General features: G+C 35.8%; 1 protein-coding gene across 1 annotated transcript; it reads right to left on the reverse strand.

The window, feature by feature from the left end:
- Nucleotides 1–3,613: 3,613 nt before the first annotated feature.
- Nucleotides 3,614–15,354, reverse strand: tmx1 (thioredoxin-related transmembrane protein 1). The gene is made up of 8 exons (XM_062041182.1): nt 15,030–15,354; nt 14,504–14,619; nt 14,328–14,373; nt 10,236–10,364; nt 10,003–10,048; nt 7,362–7,463; nt 7,209–7,278; nt 3,614–6,891 (listed from the first exon to the last, which is right to left on the reverse strand). The coding sequence occupies exons 1-8, from the start codon at nt 15,299–15,301 to the stop codon at nt 6,632–6,634; spliced, it is 1,041 nt and encodes a 346-aa protein (XP_061897166.1). The 5' UTR covers nt 15,302–15,354; the 3' UTR covers nt 3,614–6,631.
- Between the last annotated feature and the right edge of the window lie 3,061 nt (nt 15,355–18,415).

The raw sequence follows: 18,415 nt of genomic DNA on the forward strand, positions 1-18,415 counted from the left end.
AATATTCCACTAAGAAAAATATTTTTGGTGGAAGATTTTGCATATTTTGTGTGTTTGCCATAAAAAACATAGTTTTGTTTGACAAAAAAGGGTGGAAAACAAACAAACAAAAAACACAACATAAAAAAACTAAAACATTTTGAAATGAGGAATAGATGTGAAGTTGATGTAGACTCTAGAGATTTAAGCGTTAAATATAAAATGTATGTATGCCCAGGCACACCATTATCATCATTTCATGACCCAAGCAAAACACTTTTTACACTTTTATACTGAAATAAATACACCTACAACTTATTCAATAAAAACATAGAAAAAACTAGCAGCAGCGGTAAAGTTTAGATCCATGAAGGAAAGAAGAAAGTGAATGAATGTTTATAACTGAATACATTCACATATGCATACACATTTGTTTTCTTTTGTATTATTTTTTTTAATGAATGAAGTAACGTTTATGACAACCTTTTTCCAAAAGACAATATAGAATGTGAGATATAACCGGATAATGCATACATTTGTCATTTATTTTCAAAACGCTTACAAAAAAGTGGGACCCCAAAAATTTACTGTGGCACCCCATTTTTATGACTTGACGGGGTCCCTGGGACCCCATTTTAAACATTCCTAGCGCCAACACTGCTGTCAACATAGGAGAAAAAATGCTTTATTTAAATAAATATATTACTTATTAAGCAAGTTCGAGTATCATTGGCAAATTTTCGCCTTGGCCCGCATATGTGTCCTCTTTTTGGGATTTCACAATATGGTCAGCCTAATCATGTGTTGCCTTCATTATAACACTTATATACGTCTAGTAATTTTTTTGCGGATCCAGACGGATAACTTTTTTTGTATTTTTGGTCCAATATGGCTCTTTCAACATTTTGGGTTGCCAACCCTGACTTAGGTCAACTACCAAAATAAGTGACGCTGACATGCAGAATTAGCTAAAAAAAACAAAACCTTAACATGCGTCAAATGCCAAAATATGTGACTCCAAGGTGCAGACATGCAAAATTACCCAAAGATAGCATGCCAATGTTAGCATTCTAACAGCATGAATCCAGATAAATACCTGCAGTTTAAAGTATGCTATTATGACATAAGGCACATTTTCAATGTAAAAGTTGCACAATGGTGACATCTACTGGAAAGTCAGTGCGTTACAACACAATATATTGTAGTATCCCTTATTTTAATGAGCTGTATTCCAAATAAAACTAAATACACTTTAGTCAAGTGTTTTTGTTGGGATTGCTTGCTTCTCGTTGCCTGGCAACCAATAACAATCTGCATGTTTTCGAGTTGTTTATTAAAAGACATGTTCAAACAAGTGTGAATGCTACAAGCCATAAATAGTGCTCAGGTTATATTCCATACAAAAGCTCAGAATCAGAGATCCACCACGGCGCTAATAATTCAATAGTATTGTTAATGATGTATCTGAAAATAAAATGAAAATATGTTCAAAACAATAACACACTGGATTTATGACATCAGGAAACATTTACAATAATTTTGTTACAAGGATGCATTTAAAGTGAATATGTATTAAAACTTTCTCTCGGTTCAAATAAATCTGTTTTTATGATTTTAACTTTAAAAGTTACTGTCGTACTGTATTTTAAAGATAATACAGAGAGCTATTGCACTCGTACTGTATTTTAAAAATTTAAAAAAAAGAGCTTGTACTTTTACTGTATTTTGAAAAATAATACAATACAGAGTTTTGGTACTTTTACTGACTTCAAAAAAAATAATACAATACAGAGTTTTGGTACTTTTACGGACTTTAAAAAAAAATAAGATTAAAAATAGCTTGTAATTTTACTATATTCTTAAAAATAATAAAATACAGAGAGCTTTTGTACTTTTACTGACTTAAAAAAAAAAAAAAAAAACCTTGTCATTTTACTATATTTTTTAAATAATAAAATACAGAGAGCTTTTGTACTTTTACTGATTTAAAATAAAATTAAATAAGAGCTTTGATTTTTACTGTATTTATAAAAATAAAAAAATTAAATACAGCGCTTTTGTACTTTTACCGAATTTTAAAAAATAAGAGGTTTTGTACTTTCTTATTTTTTAAAAATCAGTAAAAGAGTTTTTGTACTTTTACTGATTTAAAAAAATATAAAATTAAAAGACCTTGAACTTTTGCTGTATTAAAAATTATTATTATATATTTTTTTAAAGGGCTTGTACTTGAACTGTATTTTCGAAAATAAAATTGGGAGCTTAAAAAAAATTAAATACAGGACTTGTACTATATTTTCAAAAATTAAAAAAACACAGTGATTGTACAGTTTTTTTTTCAAAAGAAAATGAAAATAGCTTCTGGTACTTGTACTGTATTTTTTAAAGAAAAGGAGAGCTTGTACTTGTACCATTTAAAAAAACAAACCATTTTTTAAAATACAAAAGAAAGGTTTGGTTTGTTTTTCCAGGAGCACATTTCTCACCGACTACCACTCTTTATGAATTGTAAAACAGCACGAGACCGCGCTCTTCATCAGTAAACAAGCTTTGATGATTACACAACACTTCAAATTGTAACAAGAAATGAATAAAATAAAGAAATATATGATATACGGTGTTGACAATAAAGAGGAAACGTGGTTAGTTATCTGGATTGAATAGGGTTGTGACTTAGATTCTTCTCTAACGGAGTTTGTCATCTTTAAAAACGTGAACGACACGTCTTTGAAATCTAAAGTCCATAAAACGCTGCGATGTAAACGTGGCCAAAATGAAATTAACATCAAACCAATTCAATAAATAAATACAGTGGTACCTTACAGGATACAAGTTAACTGTCATGTTTTAGGCTCCGAGCAAAAATTGGGTTCACAAGTGTCACAATAAGATTCGGCCAAAATATCCGCTCTAACTCACTAACATGGACATAAGCTCGTTTTTCTAACCAAGAGAAAACGAAGTAGATTATATCCATTGAATTAAAGAAGAAAATCAAAACACGACAGTGTGTAAAAGAGCTGACTTGGTAAAGCAGTTGGAGCGTAGCATTGCTAGCCTGCACCATACTGAAGCAGAATGAGTCGATAACGCCAGCCTAGGACGATAAAATAATATCCAAAGGGCAGTTATTTATCCATGAAAATATGGAGAAGCTGCCGATTATGTGTTTGACAGAGAAGCGGCTGGAGGGAGATACCACAGAAGTACGCTCTCCAAGGTGAATACAGTACATTATTATTACATTACCTCATGAAACTACTGTACTTGTTTGTACTACATTCCATTCTGTTGTTATCATACAGTATTTATTCCCTAAAAGTTTGCTTTTCTTTTTAAAAAGGCATGTTACTTGTTAAAAATGGTGATGTTTTCAGGGGCCAAGCACCGATAAAATAGATTATAATTATTTCCAATGGCCGACGTTGTTACGCAATACAAGTTTTGTATTCCGAGGTACCACTGTGATTTAATCAGTAAATGTGAAATATTGTATTCATTTGGGAAACATAATTTAAAATAAATACACTGAAAAATGCATTTATTTCTTCATATTTGAAGATTTAAATTAGGATTGTTTTTATTTCATGAAATATATGTTTAATATTTTAGACAGAAGGAATCAATGAAAATGTAATGTATGTAACGGTTTAATATTTTGTATGTTCAACATGAAAGATAAAGAAAAAATGCATAGCAAAAAGCCAAGTTACCGTATTTTCCGGACTACAAGCCGCTACTTTTTCCCAACGCTTTGCACCCTGCGGGTTAAGAAACGGCGCAGCTAATTTAGGGATTTTTCTTCACCAACGACCATGATGTATTGTATTCAACAAATAATTGTCATATTACGCTAACAAACACTGAAATGGCGTGTTATTGTTTGTGATATAACCCCATCTTTTGGACCAGTTCACTCACTGCAGGTGCTGCGGGTTGACAATGTACTTCCTGTTTTGTGCCTGAAGTATATTCGTCCATAGCGTTTCTGCTAGAAATAGTTCTCCATTCACCACTCCAAGCAATGTTTGTAAGTTTTACAATACAACTAAAACAATTCATACTTACTAAACAGTCCCATGTGTCATGTCTGTAGAAGTGGTTTTTTTAATGCATATCTGTACGTGCCATTATAATGTAATCAAGCTAGCGTCGATAGCATTAGCGAATATACATTATTGACTGTACATGTACTGTAAATGTATTTATATTATTCACATGTGAATAATGCTGTATAATACTGTATAATACTGTATTTATATTATTCACATGTGAATAATGCTGTATAATAGACTGTATTTATATTATTCACATGTGAATAATGATGTATAATAGACTGTATTTATATTATTCACATGTGAATAATGCTGTATAATAGACAGTATTTATATTATTCACATGTGAATAATGCTGTATAATAGACTGTATTTATATTTTTCACATGTGAATAATGCTGTCTAATAGACTGTATTTATATTATTCACATGTGAATAATGCTGTATGATAGACTGTATTTATATTATTCACATGTAAAAAATACCTAAGTGTTTATTGTCTATTGTGAGCGAACTGTGGTGCTGAATTTCTCCCAGGGATCAATAAAGTACTTTCTATTGTATTCTATATGCTAGCACGTTTTAAAAGTGTCTGTGTTGGTATAATTAACTTACAATGGCACTCGTTTTGCATTGTTTCAGTTTCGTAAATTCACCAAAACCTCACCGTGGAGTTACTGAGTCTGTTTAGCTGATTGGAGAACGAGCTTCCTCTGCTAGTGGGTCCATGACGATTATTTATTTTGTATGATCATCTGTTTTACTGCCGTGTGACAGGCACCGTAAGGTATGTAAATAAAGATTTACAAAATCTTTTGTACCGATATACAGTACAGGCCAAAAGTTTGGACACACCTTCTCCTCATTCAATGCGTTTTCTTTATTTTCATGACTATTTACATTGTAGATTGTCACTGAAGGCATAAAATATCAAGAAATATTATTTAGCTCATTCACGTAAGAGACTAGACATATAAGATTTCATGGGATTTAGCGATTAGGAGTGACAGATTGTTTGGTAAACGTATAGCATGTTCTATATGCTATAGTTATTTGAATGACTCTTACCATAATATGTAGGGATGTCCGATAATATCGGCCTGCCGATATTATCGGCCGATAAATGCGTTAAAATGTAATATCGGAAATTATCGGTATCGGTTTTTTTATTATCTATATCGTTTTTTTTAATTTATTTTTTTTATTAAATCAACATAAAAAACACAAGATACACTTACAATTAGTTCACCAACCCAAAAAACCTCCCTCCCCCCATTTCTTTCTGTTATTAATATTCTGGTTCCTACATTATATATCAACATATATCAATACAGTCTGCAAGGGATACAGTCCGTAAGCACACATGATTGTGCGTGCTGCTGGTCCACTAATAGTACTAAGCTTTAACAGTTAATTTTACTCATTTTCATTAATTACTAGTTTCTATGTAACTGTTTTTATATTGTTTTACTTTCTTTTTTATTCAAGAAAATGTTTTTAATTTAGTTATCTTATTTTATTATTTTTTTTAAAAAGTACCTTATCTTCACCATACATGGTTGTCCAAATTAGGCATAATAATGTGTTAATTCCACGACTGCATATATCGGTTGATATCGGTATCGGTAATTAAAGAGTTGGACAATATCGGAATATCGGATATCGGCAAAAAGCCATTATCGGACATCCCTAATAATATGTTACGTTAACATACCAGGCACGTTCTCAGTTGGTTATTTATGCCTCATATAACGTACACTTATTCAGCCTGTTGTTCACTATTCTTTATTTATTTTGAATTGCCTTTCAAATGTCTATTCTTGGTGTTGGCTTTTATCAAATAAATGTCCCCCAAAAAATGTGACTTATACTCCAGTGCGACTTATATGTTCTTTTCCTTCTTTATTATGCATTTTCGGCCGGTGTGACTTATACTCCGGAGCGATTTATAGTCCGAAAAATACGGTAGTTTCTTCAAAATAGCCACCCTTTGCTCTGATTACTGTTTTGCACTCTCTTGGCATTCTCTCGATGAGCTTCAAGCACACCTGTGAAGTGAAAACCATTTCAGGGTTCTCTTGAAGCTCATCGAGAGAATGCCAAGAGTGTGGCTATTTTAAAGGAACTAGAAAATAAAACATGTTTTCAGTTATTTCACCTTTTTTTTTTGTTAAGTACATAACTCCACACGTGTTCATTCATAGTTTTGATGCCTTCAGTGACAATCTACAATGTAAATAGTCATGAAAATAAAGAAAACACATTGAATGAGAAGGTGTGTCCAAACTTTTGGCCTCTACTGTAAGTCTGTGACTCGTGGTCCGGTGCTTCTAATATGTAAAAATAATTATTTTTTCTAAAATTTGGTGGATGTGACTTACAATAGCCCGGAAATCACGGTAGTTCTCCTGCTGGCCAGTGTGTGAAGTGAGGGAGGAGAGAGAAGATAAAAAAGATGGCGCCTTATCTTAGGGGGGAGGTCGATAGGGCAAAAAGCCTGGCGTTGTAAACAATTTTGCAAAGAGCGAGTCCCCTCCGACTCCGGTCGACTTCACGTCGAGTAGCACGGGTCATGTGTAACGCTCCGCGCCGCCGCTCTACGAGTCCTCCTCGTCTTCGTCGTCGTCGTCCTCCTCCTTGTCCTGGCGGCTAAGAACCACCCTCTTCCTCAGGGTGTCGTCCGACAAGGCGTGTCCTTTGCGTGCCCCGGGGGAGCCCCTTCGCCTGCGCGTCCTCCACACGCCGTCCGAGTCTCTGACCTCGTACTCCTCCTCTTCGTCGTCGTCCTCCTCGCCGTCTGCCTCCTGCTCCTCCTCCTCTTGCTGGATTAGCCGGGCCTGATCAAGCGTTTGCTTCTCTGCACGTTGAAAAAACGAAAAGCTAACGAGCGATGTCTAACAAGCGGCGGCGTAGTAGGGGCGCTAATAGATGCATCTTTTGATGGATATCACGTTTGTGTTAACTCTTCCATGCATTATTTTTTTTTTTTGTATTCTGTTCATAATAGATTTAGTAATGAATCCACATGTGGAGTGTTTGGATGTCCATATTTGGGCGTATGAAGCGGTCTGTAGCACTTCGAAGATCTTTCTTCAGGGAAGTACAATTTCTTTGTATTTTTTTTTTTAGCCTTTTCTTCCGATTTAAAACGATGACCAAAGAATTCAAACTCACTCTGGTAGTAGTCGGAGGAAGAGGAGAATCGCCGCGAAGGGAAGACAAAGTCGGCGATGAACACCAGCAGCTGAAAAGAGGCAAACAATAACGAGCGTGCACTTTGGCTCTGTGACGGATCAAATTAAGCAAACGTTACGTTTTCTTTCTTACCAGTCCGAGAGCGAGGCCGGAGAAGAGCGTGGCCAGGCCGAAGATAACGTACGAGCCCCACACGGGAATCCCCAGTTGTTCCGTCATGTAGTTATGGCAACGCTGAAAAATGAACAATATATTATTAATATCTGCGTAATGGCGCAAAACAATACAAGCCACAAGGTGGCAGTGGCTGTATTTGAACTATGATGAGAGGTCAGCAGGTGATCTAGTTCTGCATGCGCTATAAAATGTGGCTACTCAGCTGTTGTCATACTGTCGTTTACAATCAACCACTATTAATGCTGACTCAGCAGTTTAGCACTATTATAACTAGAGATGTCCGATAATATCGGCCGGCCGATATTATCGGCCGATAAATGCTTTAAAATGTAATATCGGAAATTATCTGTATCGTTTTTTTTATTATCGGTATCGTTTTTATTTTTATTTTTATTAAATCAACATAAAAAACACAAGATACACTTACAATTAGTGCACCAACCCAAAAAACCTCCCTCCCCCATTTACACTCATTCACACAAAAGGGTTGTTTCCTTCCGTTATTAATATTGTGGTTCCTACATTATATATCAATACAGTCTGCAAGGAATACAGTCCGTAAGCACACATGATTGTGCGTGCTGCTGGTCCACTAATAGTACTAACCTTTAACAGTTAATTTTACTAATTTTCATTAATTACTAGTTTCTATGTAATTGATTTTATATTGTTTTACTTTCTTTTTTATTCAAGAAAATGTTTTTAATTTATTTATCTTATTTTATTTTATTAATTTAAAAAAAAAAAAGGACCTTATCTTCACCATACCTGGTTGTCCAAATTAGGCATAATAATGTGTTAATTCCACAACTGTATATATCAGTATCGGTATCGGTTGATATCGGTATCGGTAATTAAAGAGTTGGACAATATCGGATATCGGCAAAAAGCCATTATCGGACATCCCTAATTATAACTAGAGATGTCCGATAATATCGGACTGCCGATATTATCGGCCGATAAATGCTTTAAAATGTAATATCGGAAAATATCGGTACCGGTTTCAAAAAGTAAAATTTATGACTTTTGATGGAAGGAGATTTTTTACATATAATCCATATTTAAGTGTTACTTCTTTACTTCCATAGTCATATTACAAAATAGCTAGTATTCTTCCTTCTTTCTAGTCTGCAAAGTAATGTGTCGGCCTTCTAGCAGTGGAATGCAGGGAGTAGAGATAACTCAGGGAGTATTCTAAACAACGAGGGTGGGAGCGAGGGACAGAGGGAAGAACACAGGACTTCCGTGGTTTTGGGGAGAGATCGATCTAGACTGGGCGAGGGAACGCTTCTGTACTGGATTTGGTCACACGTTTGTCTTCAAAGCTTTGAGAATAAACCACAAAATACCAACTACTGCCTGGTGATGAATTTAAACTTCAGCTAATGTGCCATAAAAAGAATTTGGGAGTGACTAGCAGCTTAAAATCCCTGGGAGGAAGAGCTGGTCAACGCAACACTTTTTAAAACGCCGCTGTGTGGAGTGGTACACGGACGTAGGGAGAAGTACAGAGCAGTTGCTTCTCCCAGTCATACTTGCCAACCCTCCCGATTTTCCCGGGAGACTCCCGAATTTCAGTGCCCCTCCCGAAAATCTCCCGGTTGTCTATTCCACCCAGACAACAATATTGGAGGCGTGCCTTAAAGGCACTGCCTTTACGTGCCGGCCCAATCACATAATATCTACGGCTTTTCACACACACAAGTGAATGCAACGTGTACTTGATCAACAGCCATAGAGGTCACACTGAGGGTGGCCGTATAAACAACTTTAACACTGTTACAAATATGCGCCACACTGTGAACCCACACCAAACAAGAATGACAAACACATTTCGGGAGAACATCCGCACCGTAACACAACATAAACACAACAGAACAAATACCCAGAACCCCTTGCAGCACTAACTCTTCCGGGATGCTACAATATACAACCCCCGCTACCCCCCACCTCAACCTCCTCATGCTCTCTCAAGGAGAGCATGTCCCAAATTCCAAGCTGCTGTTTTGAGGCATGTTAAAAAAAATAATGCACTTTGTGACTTCAATAATAAATATGGCAGTGCCATGTTGGCACTTTTTTCCACAACTCGAGTTGATTTATTTTGGAAAACCTTGTTACATTGTTTAATGCATCCAGCGGGGCATCACAACAAAATTAGGCATAATAATGTGTTAATTCCACGACTGTATATATCGGTATCGGTTGATATCGGAAACGGTAATTAAGAGTTGGACAATATCGGGATCTCTGCAAAAAAGTCATTATCGGACATCTCTACTATTGACCAATCAGTGGCCTAGTGGTTAGAGTGTCCGCCCTGAGATCGGTAGGTCGTGAGTTCAAACCCCGGCCGAGTCATACCAAAGACTATAAAAATGGGAGCCATTACCTCCCTGCTTGGCACTCAGCATTAAGGGTTGGAATTGGGGGTTAAATCACCAAAAATTATTACTTTTACTGCTCACTGCTCCCCTCACCCCCCAGGGGGTGATGGGTCAAATGCAGAGAATAATTTCGCCACACCTAGTGTGTGTGTGACAATCATGGGTACTTTCACTTTAACTTAATTGCTGAAGTGGATAAAATGACTTACCCTTATGAACATGGAGAGCTTGAAGAGAGCAGACATCGAGTTCATCCTGCAAGAAAACGACAAGGAAAACGAGTTGAAGAGTTTTCTTCAACAGTGACATGATTCAAAAGCACATCAAATGTGGTTCGGCTCCGAGCTGAGCCAACAATAGACTTGACGGGGTCAGTCACGTTATTTTTACAACAAAAACGTCAACCCAATGACTGCAGCCTCTCGTTGTCACAGCAACTCACAGAAGAGACGAGGGCCCGAACCAGGAGGAGATCGGCTCCACGGCTTTCCATTTTTGAGCATCGATGTAGCTGAGGAAGTCGTCTTTGGTGCGAGCGCCTTGGTACTTGCGGAAGACGCCGTCTTTACAGCTGGAACACACACACACACACACACACGAGAGTTCTAGATGGTTCCTTTGAATTTTAACTCTAAGTGCGTCATGCATGTACTCCGTAATCAAATACAATCACGCAAAGGAAAAGAGAGATCCAGACATGCAGGCCACCTCCACAAGCGTGTGTGTATTATCACCACAGCAAAAAGGGAGGTGTGTGCTGGTGTGTATTACCAGTTAAGGTGGGAAAAATTATTGATTCTTCGATGCTTTACGTTAGGGCTGGCCGATAAATCGAATATACTCGATATATGGCGGGTTTGTCTCTGTGCGATATAGAAAATGACTATATCGTGATATTCGAGTACACCTTCTCTCGCAGTTGCTTTTACCTGCAGACATTACACTACAGGCGTTTCTCAACTCTTTCTTGTCTCTCCTTCTCACAGAGACATAAAACAAGCGCACCTTCTTACATACGTCACATACTGCAATATCTGAAGAGCATGGAGAAAAGCATTTCACTGTGGTGTACTCTGCATGTGACGAATAAAACTTGAAACTTGGTGTTATGCACTGTTTTGTAAAACCACGCCTAGCTGCTCTGATGTTGTGAACAACAGGTTCAGTGTTCATAAGAAAAGTGAAACATAATGTAATAGTTACATTTATATTTGTAGGTTTTGCCACTGCAGTATTAACAGTCAGGTCAAAAAAGACAGTATTTATTTTATTTTATTTCATAAAAAAGAAAGAATTTATGTCAACTGCTGTAAAGAAAAACTGTTTTTTTTTTAAATATATATATAGATAAAACAAGTATTTATGTCCAGTAAAGAAAGACTGTCATTATTTATTGTTTTAATATGTAAAACAAGTATTTATGTTAAGTGCAGTTGTTGATGTTAAATAAAGTGATTATTGGCAAAAGCGCTGGTCATTTTTATGTTGAGGCGGCCGGGGGTAATGTCGGCAGCTGCATTGCTGAATGTAACTAATAAAGTAACTTGTAATCTAACTTAGTTACTTTTAAAATCAATTAATCAGTAAAGTAACTACCGTATTTTTCGGATTATAAATCGCAGTTTTTTTCATAGTTTGGCCCGGGGTGCGATTTATACTCAGGAGCGACTTATGTGTGAAATTATTAACACATTACCGTAAAATATCTTGTCTACTTTTGGAGTGGGCAGAGTTGTTTAGAAGCGACACAGAGGAAGAAGATTTCATGGGATTTAGCGATTAGGAGTGACAGATTGTTTGGTAAACGTATAGCATGTTCTATATGTTATAGTTATTTGAATGACTCTTACCATAATATGTTACGTTAACATACCAGGCACGTTCTCAGTTGGTTATTTATGCCTCATATAACGTACACTTATTCAGCCTGTTGTTCACTATTCTTTATTTATTTTATATTGCCTTTCAAATGTCTATTCTTGGTGTTGGATTTTATCAAATAAATTTCACCAAAAAATGAGACTTAAACTCTAGTGCGACTTATATATGTTTTTTTCCTTCTTTATTATGCATTTCGGGCCGGTGCGATTTATACTCCGGAGCGATTTATAATCCGAAAAATACGGTAAATTACTTTCTAAAGGAGTAATCAGTAGTCATTAATCAGATTACTTTTTCAAGGTAACTGTGGCAACACTGATTAAAAAGTAACTTGTTTTGTTTGTATAACTTATAAACAGTGTTGGGACTAACGCGTTACAAAGTAATGCCGTTACTTTCGCCGGTAAATAGTAATCTAACACGTTATTTTTTATATTCAGTAACTCAGTTACCGTTACTACATGATGCGTTACTGCGTTATTTTTTATGTAGTATTGGCTAGAAACTGAGAAGATCTGAGTGTGTTTTATTGGAGCGCTGCGGAAGAGGCGACAAGAAAGAGGCGCGCCGCCTGTGTGTGTGTGTGTGTGTGGGAGGGGGCGTGTCTGTGTTTACTAACAAGACATCACGGCGAAGCCCGAAGCAGAGTTTCTTAACATGGAGATATTCTCAATACTTTTCTTTTGTCGACCACAAAGAAAATAACATTTCAGTTAAATGTAAGTTGTGTCTTGGAAAAAAAGATCCTATCCTAGCAATTCAAATCTGCTGAAACCGCTACAAAAGCAACTTGCTTTGACGAAGCTGGTAAAGAGAGACACACTTGCACTGCGCACTGAAGGTACACACTCTGTCAATTCTCTTATATACTCTTTCATTCTAGACTTCTAGAGTGTTTGATTATCACATCACTCTAAATGTATAGACTATAAAGTTCACAAACATAAAGAGGGATGCTAGTGGGCCAGGCCAATCCTTTCCTTACCTCTAAACTAAAACTGGGGAAATGAGTGTTCTGGGCTTCAGACATGATTTTGTTTCAGAATTCCTTGAGATAAAAAAAACCGCCTGGTTAGGCTTTGTGTATGTAGTGTGTGCCTTCTTTGGTTTACAGCTATGGTGTTATTGTGCTGTTTGTTACTTATGTACAAACCCCGTTTCCATATGAGTTGGGAAATTGTGTTAGATGTAAATATAAACGGAATACAATGATTTGCAAATCCTTTTCAACCCATATTCAATTGAATGCACTACAAAGACAAGATATTTGATGTTCAAACTCATTAACTTTATTTTTTTTTGCAAATAATAATTAACTTAGAATTTCATGGCTGCAACACGTGCCAAAGTAGTTGGGAAAGGGCATGTTCACCACTGTGTTACATAGCCTTTCCTTTTAACAACACTCAGTAGACGTTTGGGAACTGAGGAGACACATTTTTTAAGCTTCTCAGGTGGAATTCTTTCCCATTCTTGCTTGATGTACAGCTTAAGTTGTTCAACAGTCCGGGGGTCTCCGTTGTGCTATTTTAGGCTTCATAATGCGCCACACATTTTCAATGGGAGACAGGTCTGGACTACAGGCAGGCCAGTCTAGTACCCGCACTCTTTTACTATGAAGCCTCGTTGATGTAACACGTGGCTTGGCATTTTCTTGCTGAAATAAGCAGGGGCGTCCATGGTAACGTTGCTTGGATGGCAACATATGTTGCTCCAAAACCTGTATGTACCTTTCAGCATTAATTGTGCCTTCACAGATGTGTAAGTTACCCATGTCTTGGGCACTAATACACCCCCATACCATCACAGATGCTGGCTTTTCAACTTTGCGCCTATAACAATCCGGATGGTTCTTTTCCGCTTTGGTCCGGAGGACACGACGTCCACAATTTCCAAAAACAATCTGAAATGTGGACTCGTCAGACCACAGAACACTTTTCCACTTTGTATCAGTCCATCTTAGATGAGCTCAGGCCCAGCCAGGCCGACGGCGTTTCTGGGTGTTGTTGATAAACGGTTTTCGCCTTGCATAGGAGAGTTTTAACTTGCATTTACAGATGTAGCGACCAACTGTAGTTACTGACAGTGGGTTTCTGAAGTGTTCCTGAGCCCATGTGGTGATATCCTTTACACACTGATGTCACTTGTTGATGCAGTACAGCCTGAGGGATCGAAGGTCACGGGCTTAGCTGCTTACGTGCAGTGATTTCTCCAGATTCTCTGAACCCTTTGATGATATTACGGAGCGTAGATGGTGAAATCCCTAAATTCCTTGCAATAGCTGGTTGAGAAAGGTTTTTCTTAAACTGTTCAACAATTTGCTCACGCATTTGTTAACAAAGTGGTGACCCTCGCCCCATCCTTGTTTGTGAATGACAGAGCATTTAATGGAATCTACTTTTATACCCAATCATGGCACCCACCTGTTCCCAATTTGCCTGTTCACCTGTGGGATGTTCCAAATAAGCGTTTGATGAGCATTCCTCAACTTTATCAGTATTTATTGCCACCTTTCCCAACTTCTTTGTCACGTGTTGCTGGCATCAAATTCTAAAGTTAATGATTATTTGCAAAAAATAATAGTTACTGGTTTTCAGTAACTAACCCAACACTGCTTATAAAGTTGTTGAAAAAATAAAAATTTAAAACTTACTGGTAAATTGTCGGAAGTGACGTAATGATGAATCTCCCGCTGAGACCTTGGAGAGAGCAGCAAACCGTTAGTTTATGAAAGAAAAAACATTATTTTGAAGCAGGTAAAGTAACATACAAAGTCAATATAGCTAATGTGGTACTTTTACAAGCATTGTCGTGCACTTTTTAATATACCTGGTTGTTCCGTCACGTCCACTTTGGCTATATTGACCCCCATGTCGTCCCCCCAGTCCGCGAACTCCTTCCAGACCGACTGCAGCTGTTGACAGGCGGGGCACCACGGTGCGTAGCTGCGGGGTGTGACGTTTGAGCAGGTGAATACACAAAAAAACGTATGTTTAAACATAAATAGTTAAAAATGACAAATATATTGATGGTTCGCTCTGCTAGTGACGATAAAGATGGTTAGTGTGTTGTCTGTCTAATTGATAACAAATGTATACTGTTGCATGCTGGGTAATGTAGTTCTTATATTCTCCAGCTCATAACATCACAGTTAGCAAACCCAGTTAGCACACAACTGTGACGATAGCGAGAATGTAGCTTTCATCCCGAGACAACGCTGCGTTACTACAAAGATTAAATATACAAGTCAACTGATTATTTTACTGAATAATTTCTGTCACAAAACGAGCATGTTAGACGACTAAACGTCCGCCATGTGGCTAGCGGCTTAGCTGGCTAGCAAAAGGTTACTGACAATTCAATCATCCATTCCCCGGTCAGTATGTCCTCCCAGTTGCCGTCGGTGACTTCCCGGAGGCTGTCCAACTTGGCCGACACTGGCACCGACGTAAGGTACGCGGCTAAAAGTAAATAACCCAACGACGGCCGATGTTTTTGTCGCTGACTGGAGGGAAACATGATGGCTTCCTGCTCTTGTTTGCTAGTAGCGAGCAAACCGCGACATGTACTACTGTAATGCTGCGTTTGTGGAAATCCGCCCACTTCCTGAACGCGTCCATTCGCCATCAAGGAGGAATAACACGATAACCGACCAAATTAGTTGTTAAGAGTTAAAAGCCAACACATTAGTTTAAGGAATTAGTAACTATTATTTGTTAGCGTTTTTTTGGACAGGAACTTTCCCATCATCCAACTGTCCTGTTTTAAATGAACGCACCATTGTCATACAGTACGGCGCAGTAAAAAATGGTACAAAATGTAATAGTTTTCCAACATAAATTCGTTTTACACGTTTCCTGTATATTTAAAATTTAAATAACGTAAAACGAGAGAGAAAAAAGTGTCCAAACACTTAATTTTTCCAGCCTCCTGTAGTGTATTTCGCCAGCGGGTTGTCTGTTGTCTGCCCTAAATGTCAAAATATTTTTTGTTTATATCCCAACCATACCCCCCCAAAAAGAAAGAAACAGCAAAAAAAACAAAGTAATATCTACAAATACATCAATTATTTTTTAATTATTTTTTAATTATTTTAAATTATTTTTTATTATTATTTGTAATTATTTTTTATAATGTTTTTATTTTATTTTCAACTATTAATTAATCAAATCATTATTGTAATTATTTTTAATTATTATTTTTAATTTTTAAAAATAAGTTTTTTAGGCCATCTGCCTGCAGCCAGAAGTAGCTTTTCTAACCTGTTTTAAAAAAGTTTCATGATAATTAATATACCAAAATACAGTACGGCGCTTTAAAAATGGTACAAAATGTAATAGTTTTTCAACATATATCTATTTTACACGTTTCCTGTATATTTTAAATTTAAATAACGTAAAACTGGAGAGAAAAAAGTGTCCAAACACTTAAATTTTTTCCAGCCTCCTGTATTTTATTTCGCCAGCAGGTGGTGATATTGAGCATTTTAGCATGATGAAGCAGCAATAAGATAGTCCCAAATACATGTTCATTATTTTTAGGAGTTATTTATGCACAAAACAATCGATTCGCATTCGAATCGCAATTGTCATTCATCCTGATTCTAAATCAATTTATAATTTTCAAAAATCGAATTAAAAAAGTTTTTATTTTTTATTATTTTCAATTATTATTATTTTTTAAAGACGTTTTTAGGCCACCTGCCTGCAGCCAGGAGTAGCTTTTCTAACCTGTAATCTGTTTTAAAAAAGTTTAATGATAATTAATATAGCAAAATAATACATTGTGAGAATTGGTTGGAATTGAGAATCATGTTGAATCAAGAATCGATTCGCTGCGTTTGGGGAAATCCGCCCACTTCCTGAACGCGTTCATTCGCCATGAAGGAGAAATAACACGATACACGACCAAATTAGTTGTTAAGAGTTAAAAGCCAACATATCAGTTTATCGAGTTTGTAACTATAATTGACTACATTTTTTTATCGTTTTTTGGACAGGAACTTTCCCATCGTCCAACTGTCATGTAGTACATGAACGCACCATTGTCATACAGTACGGCGCAGTAAAAATGGTACAAAATGTAATAGTTTTCCAACATAAATCCGTTTTACACGTTTCCTGTATATTCTAAATTTAAATAACGTAAAACGAGAGAGAAAAAATTGTCCAAACACTTAATTTTTTCCAGCCTCCTGTAGTGTATTTCACCAGCAGGTGGTGATATTGAGCTTAAAATTTTAGCACGATGAAGCAGCAATAAAATAGTCCCAAATAAATGTTTATTATTGTTTAAGCACATTTACAGGCGTTATTTGTGCACAAAAAATCGATTAACATTCGAATCGCGATTCTTATCAATTTACAATTTAAAAAGTTTATATTTTTAATTATTTTTAATTATTTTTTGTATTATTTTTTATTATTAATTATTAATTAATTAAATCATTCTTGTAATTATTATTTTACATTTTTTAAAATACGTTTTTTAGGCCGTCTGCCTGCAGCCAGAAGTAGCTTTTCTAACCTGTAACCTGTTTAAAAAAAAAGTTTCATGATAATTAATATACCAAAATACAGTACGGCGCTTTAAAAATGGTACAACATGTAATAGTTTTCCAACATAAATCTGTTTTACACGTTTCTTGTATATTTTAAGTTTAAATAACGTAAAACCAGAGAGAAAAAGTGTCCAAACACTTATTTTTTTCCAGCCTCCTGTTGTGTATTTCACCAGCAGGTGGTGATATTGAGCTTAACATTTTAGCACGATGAAGCAGCAATAAAATAGTCCCAAATAAATGTTTATTATTGTTTAAGCACATTTACAGGCGTTATTCGTGCACAAAAAATCGATTAACATTCGAATCGCGATTCTTATCAATTTATAATTTAAAATTTTTATATTTTTAATTATTTTTAATTATTTTTTAATTATTTTTAATTATTAATTATTCATTAATTAAATCATTATTGTAATTATTATTTTACATTTTTTAAAATACGTTTTTTAGGCCGTCTGCCTGCAGCCAGAAGTAGCTTTTCTAACCTGTAACCTGTTTAAAAAAAAGTTTCATGATAATTAATATACCAAAATACAGTACGGCGCTTTAAAAATGGTACAAAATGTAATAGTTTTCCAACATAAATCCGTTTTACACGTTTCCTGTATATTCTAAATTTAAATAACGTAAAACGAGAGAGAAAATTTTTTCCAAACACTTAATTTTTTCCAGCCTCCTGTTGTGTATTTCACCAGCAGGTGGTGATATTGAGCTTAACATTTTAGCACGATGAAGCAGCAATAAAATAGTCCCAAATAAATGTTTATTATTGTTTAAGCACATTTACAGGCGTTATTTGTGCACAAAAAATCGATTAACATTCGAATCGCGATTCTTATCAATTTATAATTTAAAAAGTTTATATTTTTAATTATTTTTAATTATTTGCAATTATTTTTTAATTATTTTTAATTATTAATTATTAATTAATTAAATCATTCTTGTAATTATAATTTTACATTTTTTTAAATACGTTTTTTAGGCCGTCTGCCTGCAGCCAGAAGTAGCTTTTCTAACCTGTAACCTGTTTAAAAAAAAGTTTCATGATAATTAATATACCAAAATACAGTACGGCGCTTTAAAAATGGTACAAAATGTAATAGTTTTCCAACATAAATCTGCTTTACACGTTTCTTGTATATTTTAAGTTTAAATAACGTAAAACCAGAGAGAAAAAG

This window comes from Entelurus aequoreus, linkage group LG03 (assembly GCF_033978785.1).
Source record: "Entelurus aequoreus isolate RoL-2023_Sb linkage group LG03, RoL_Eaeq_v1.1, whole genome shotgun sequence".
NCBI classification, from domain to species: Eukaryota; Metazoa; Chordata; class Actinopteri; order Syngnathiformes; family Syngnathidae; genus Entelurus; species Entelurus aequoreus.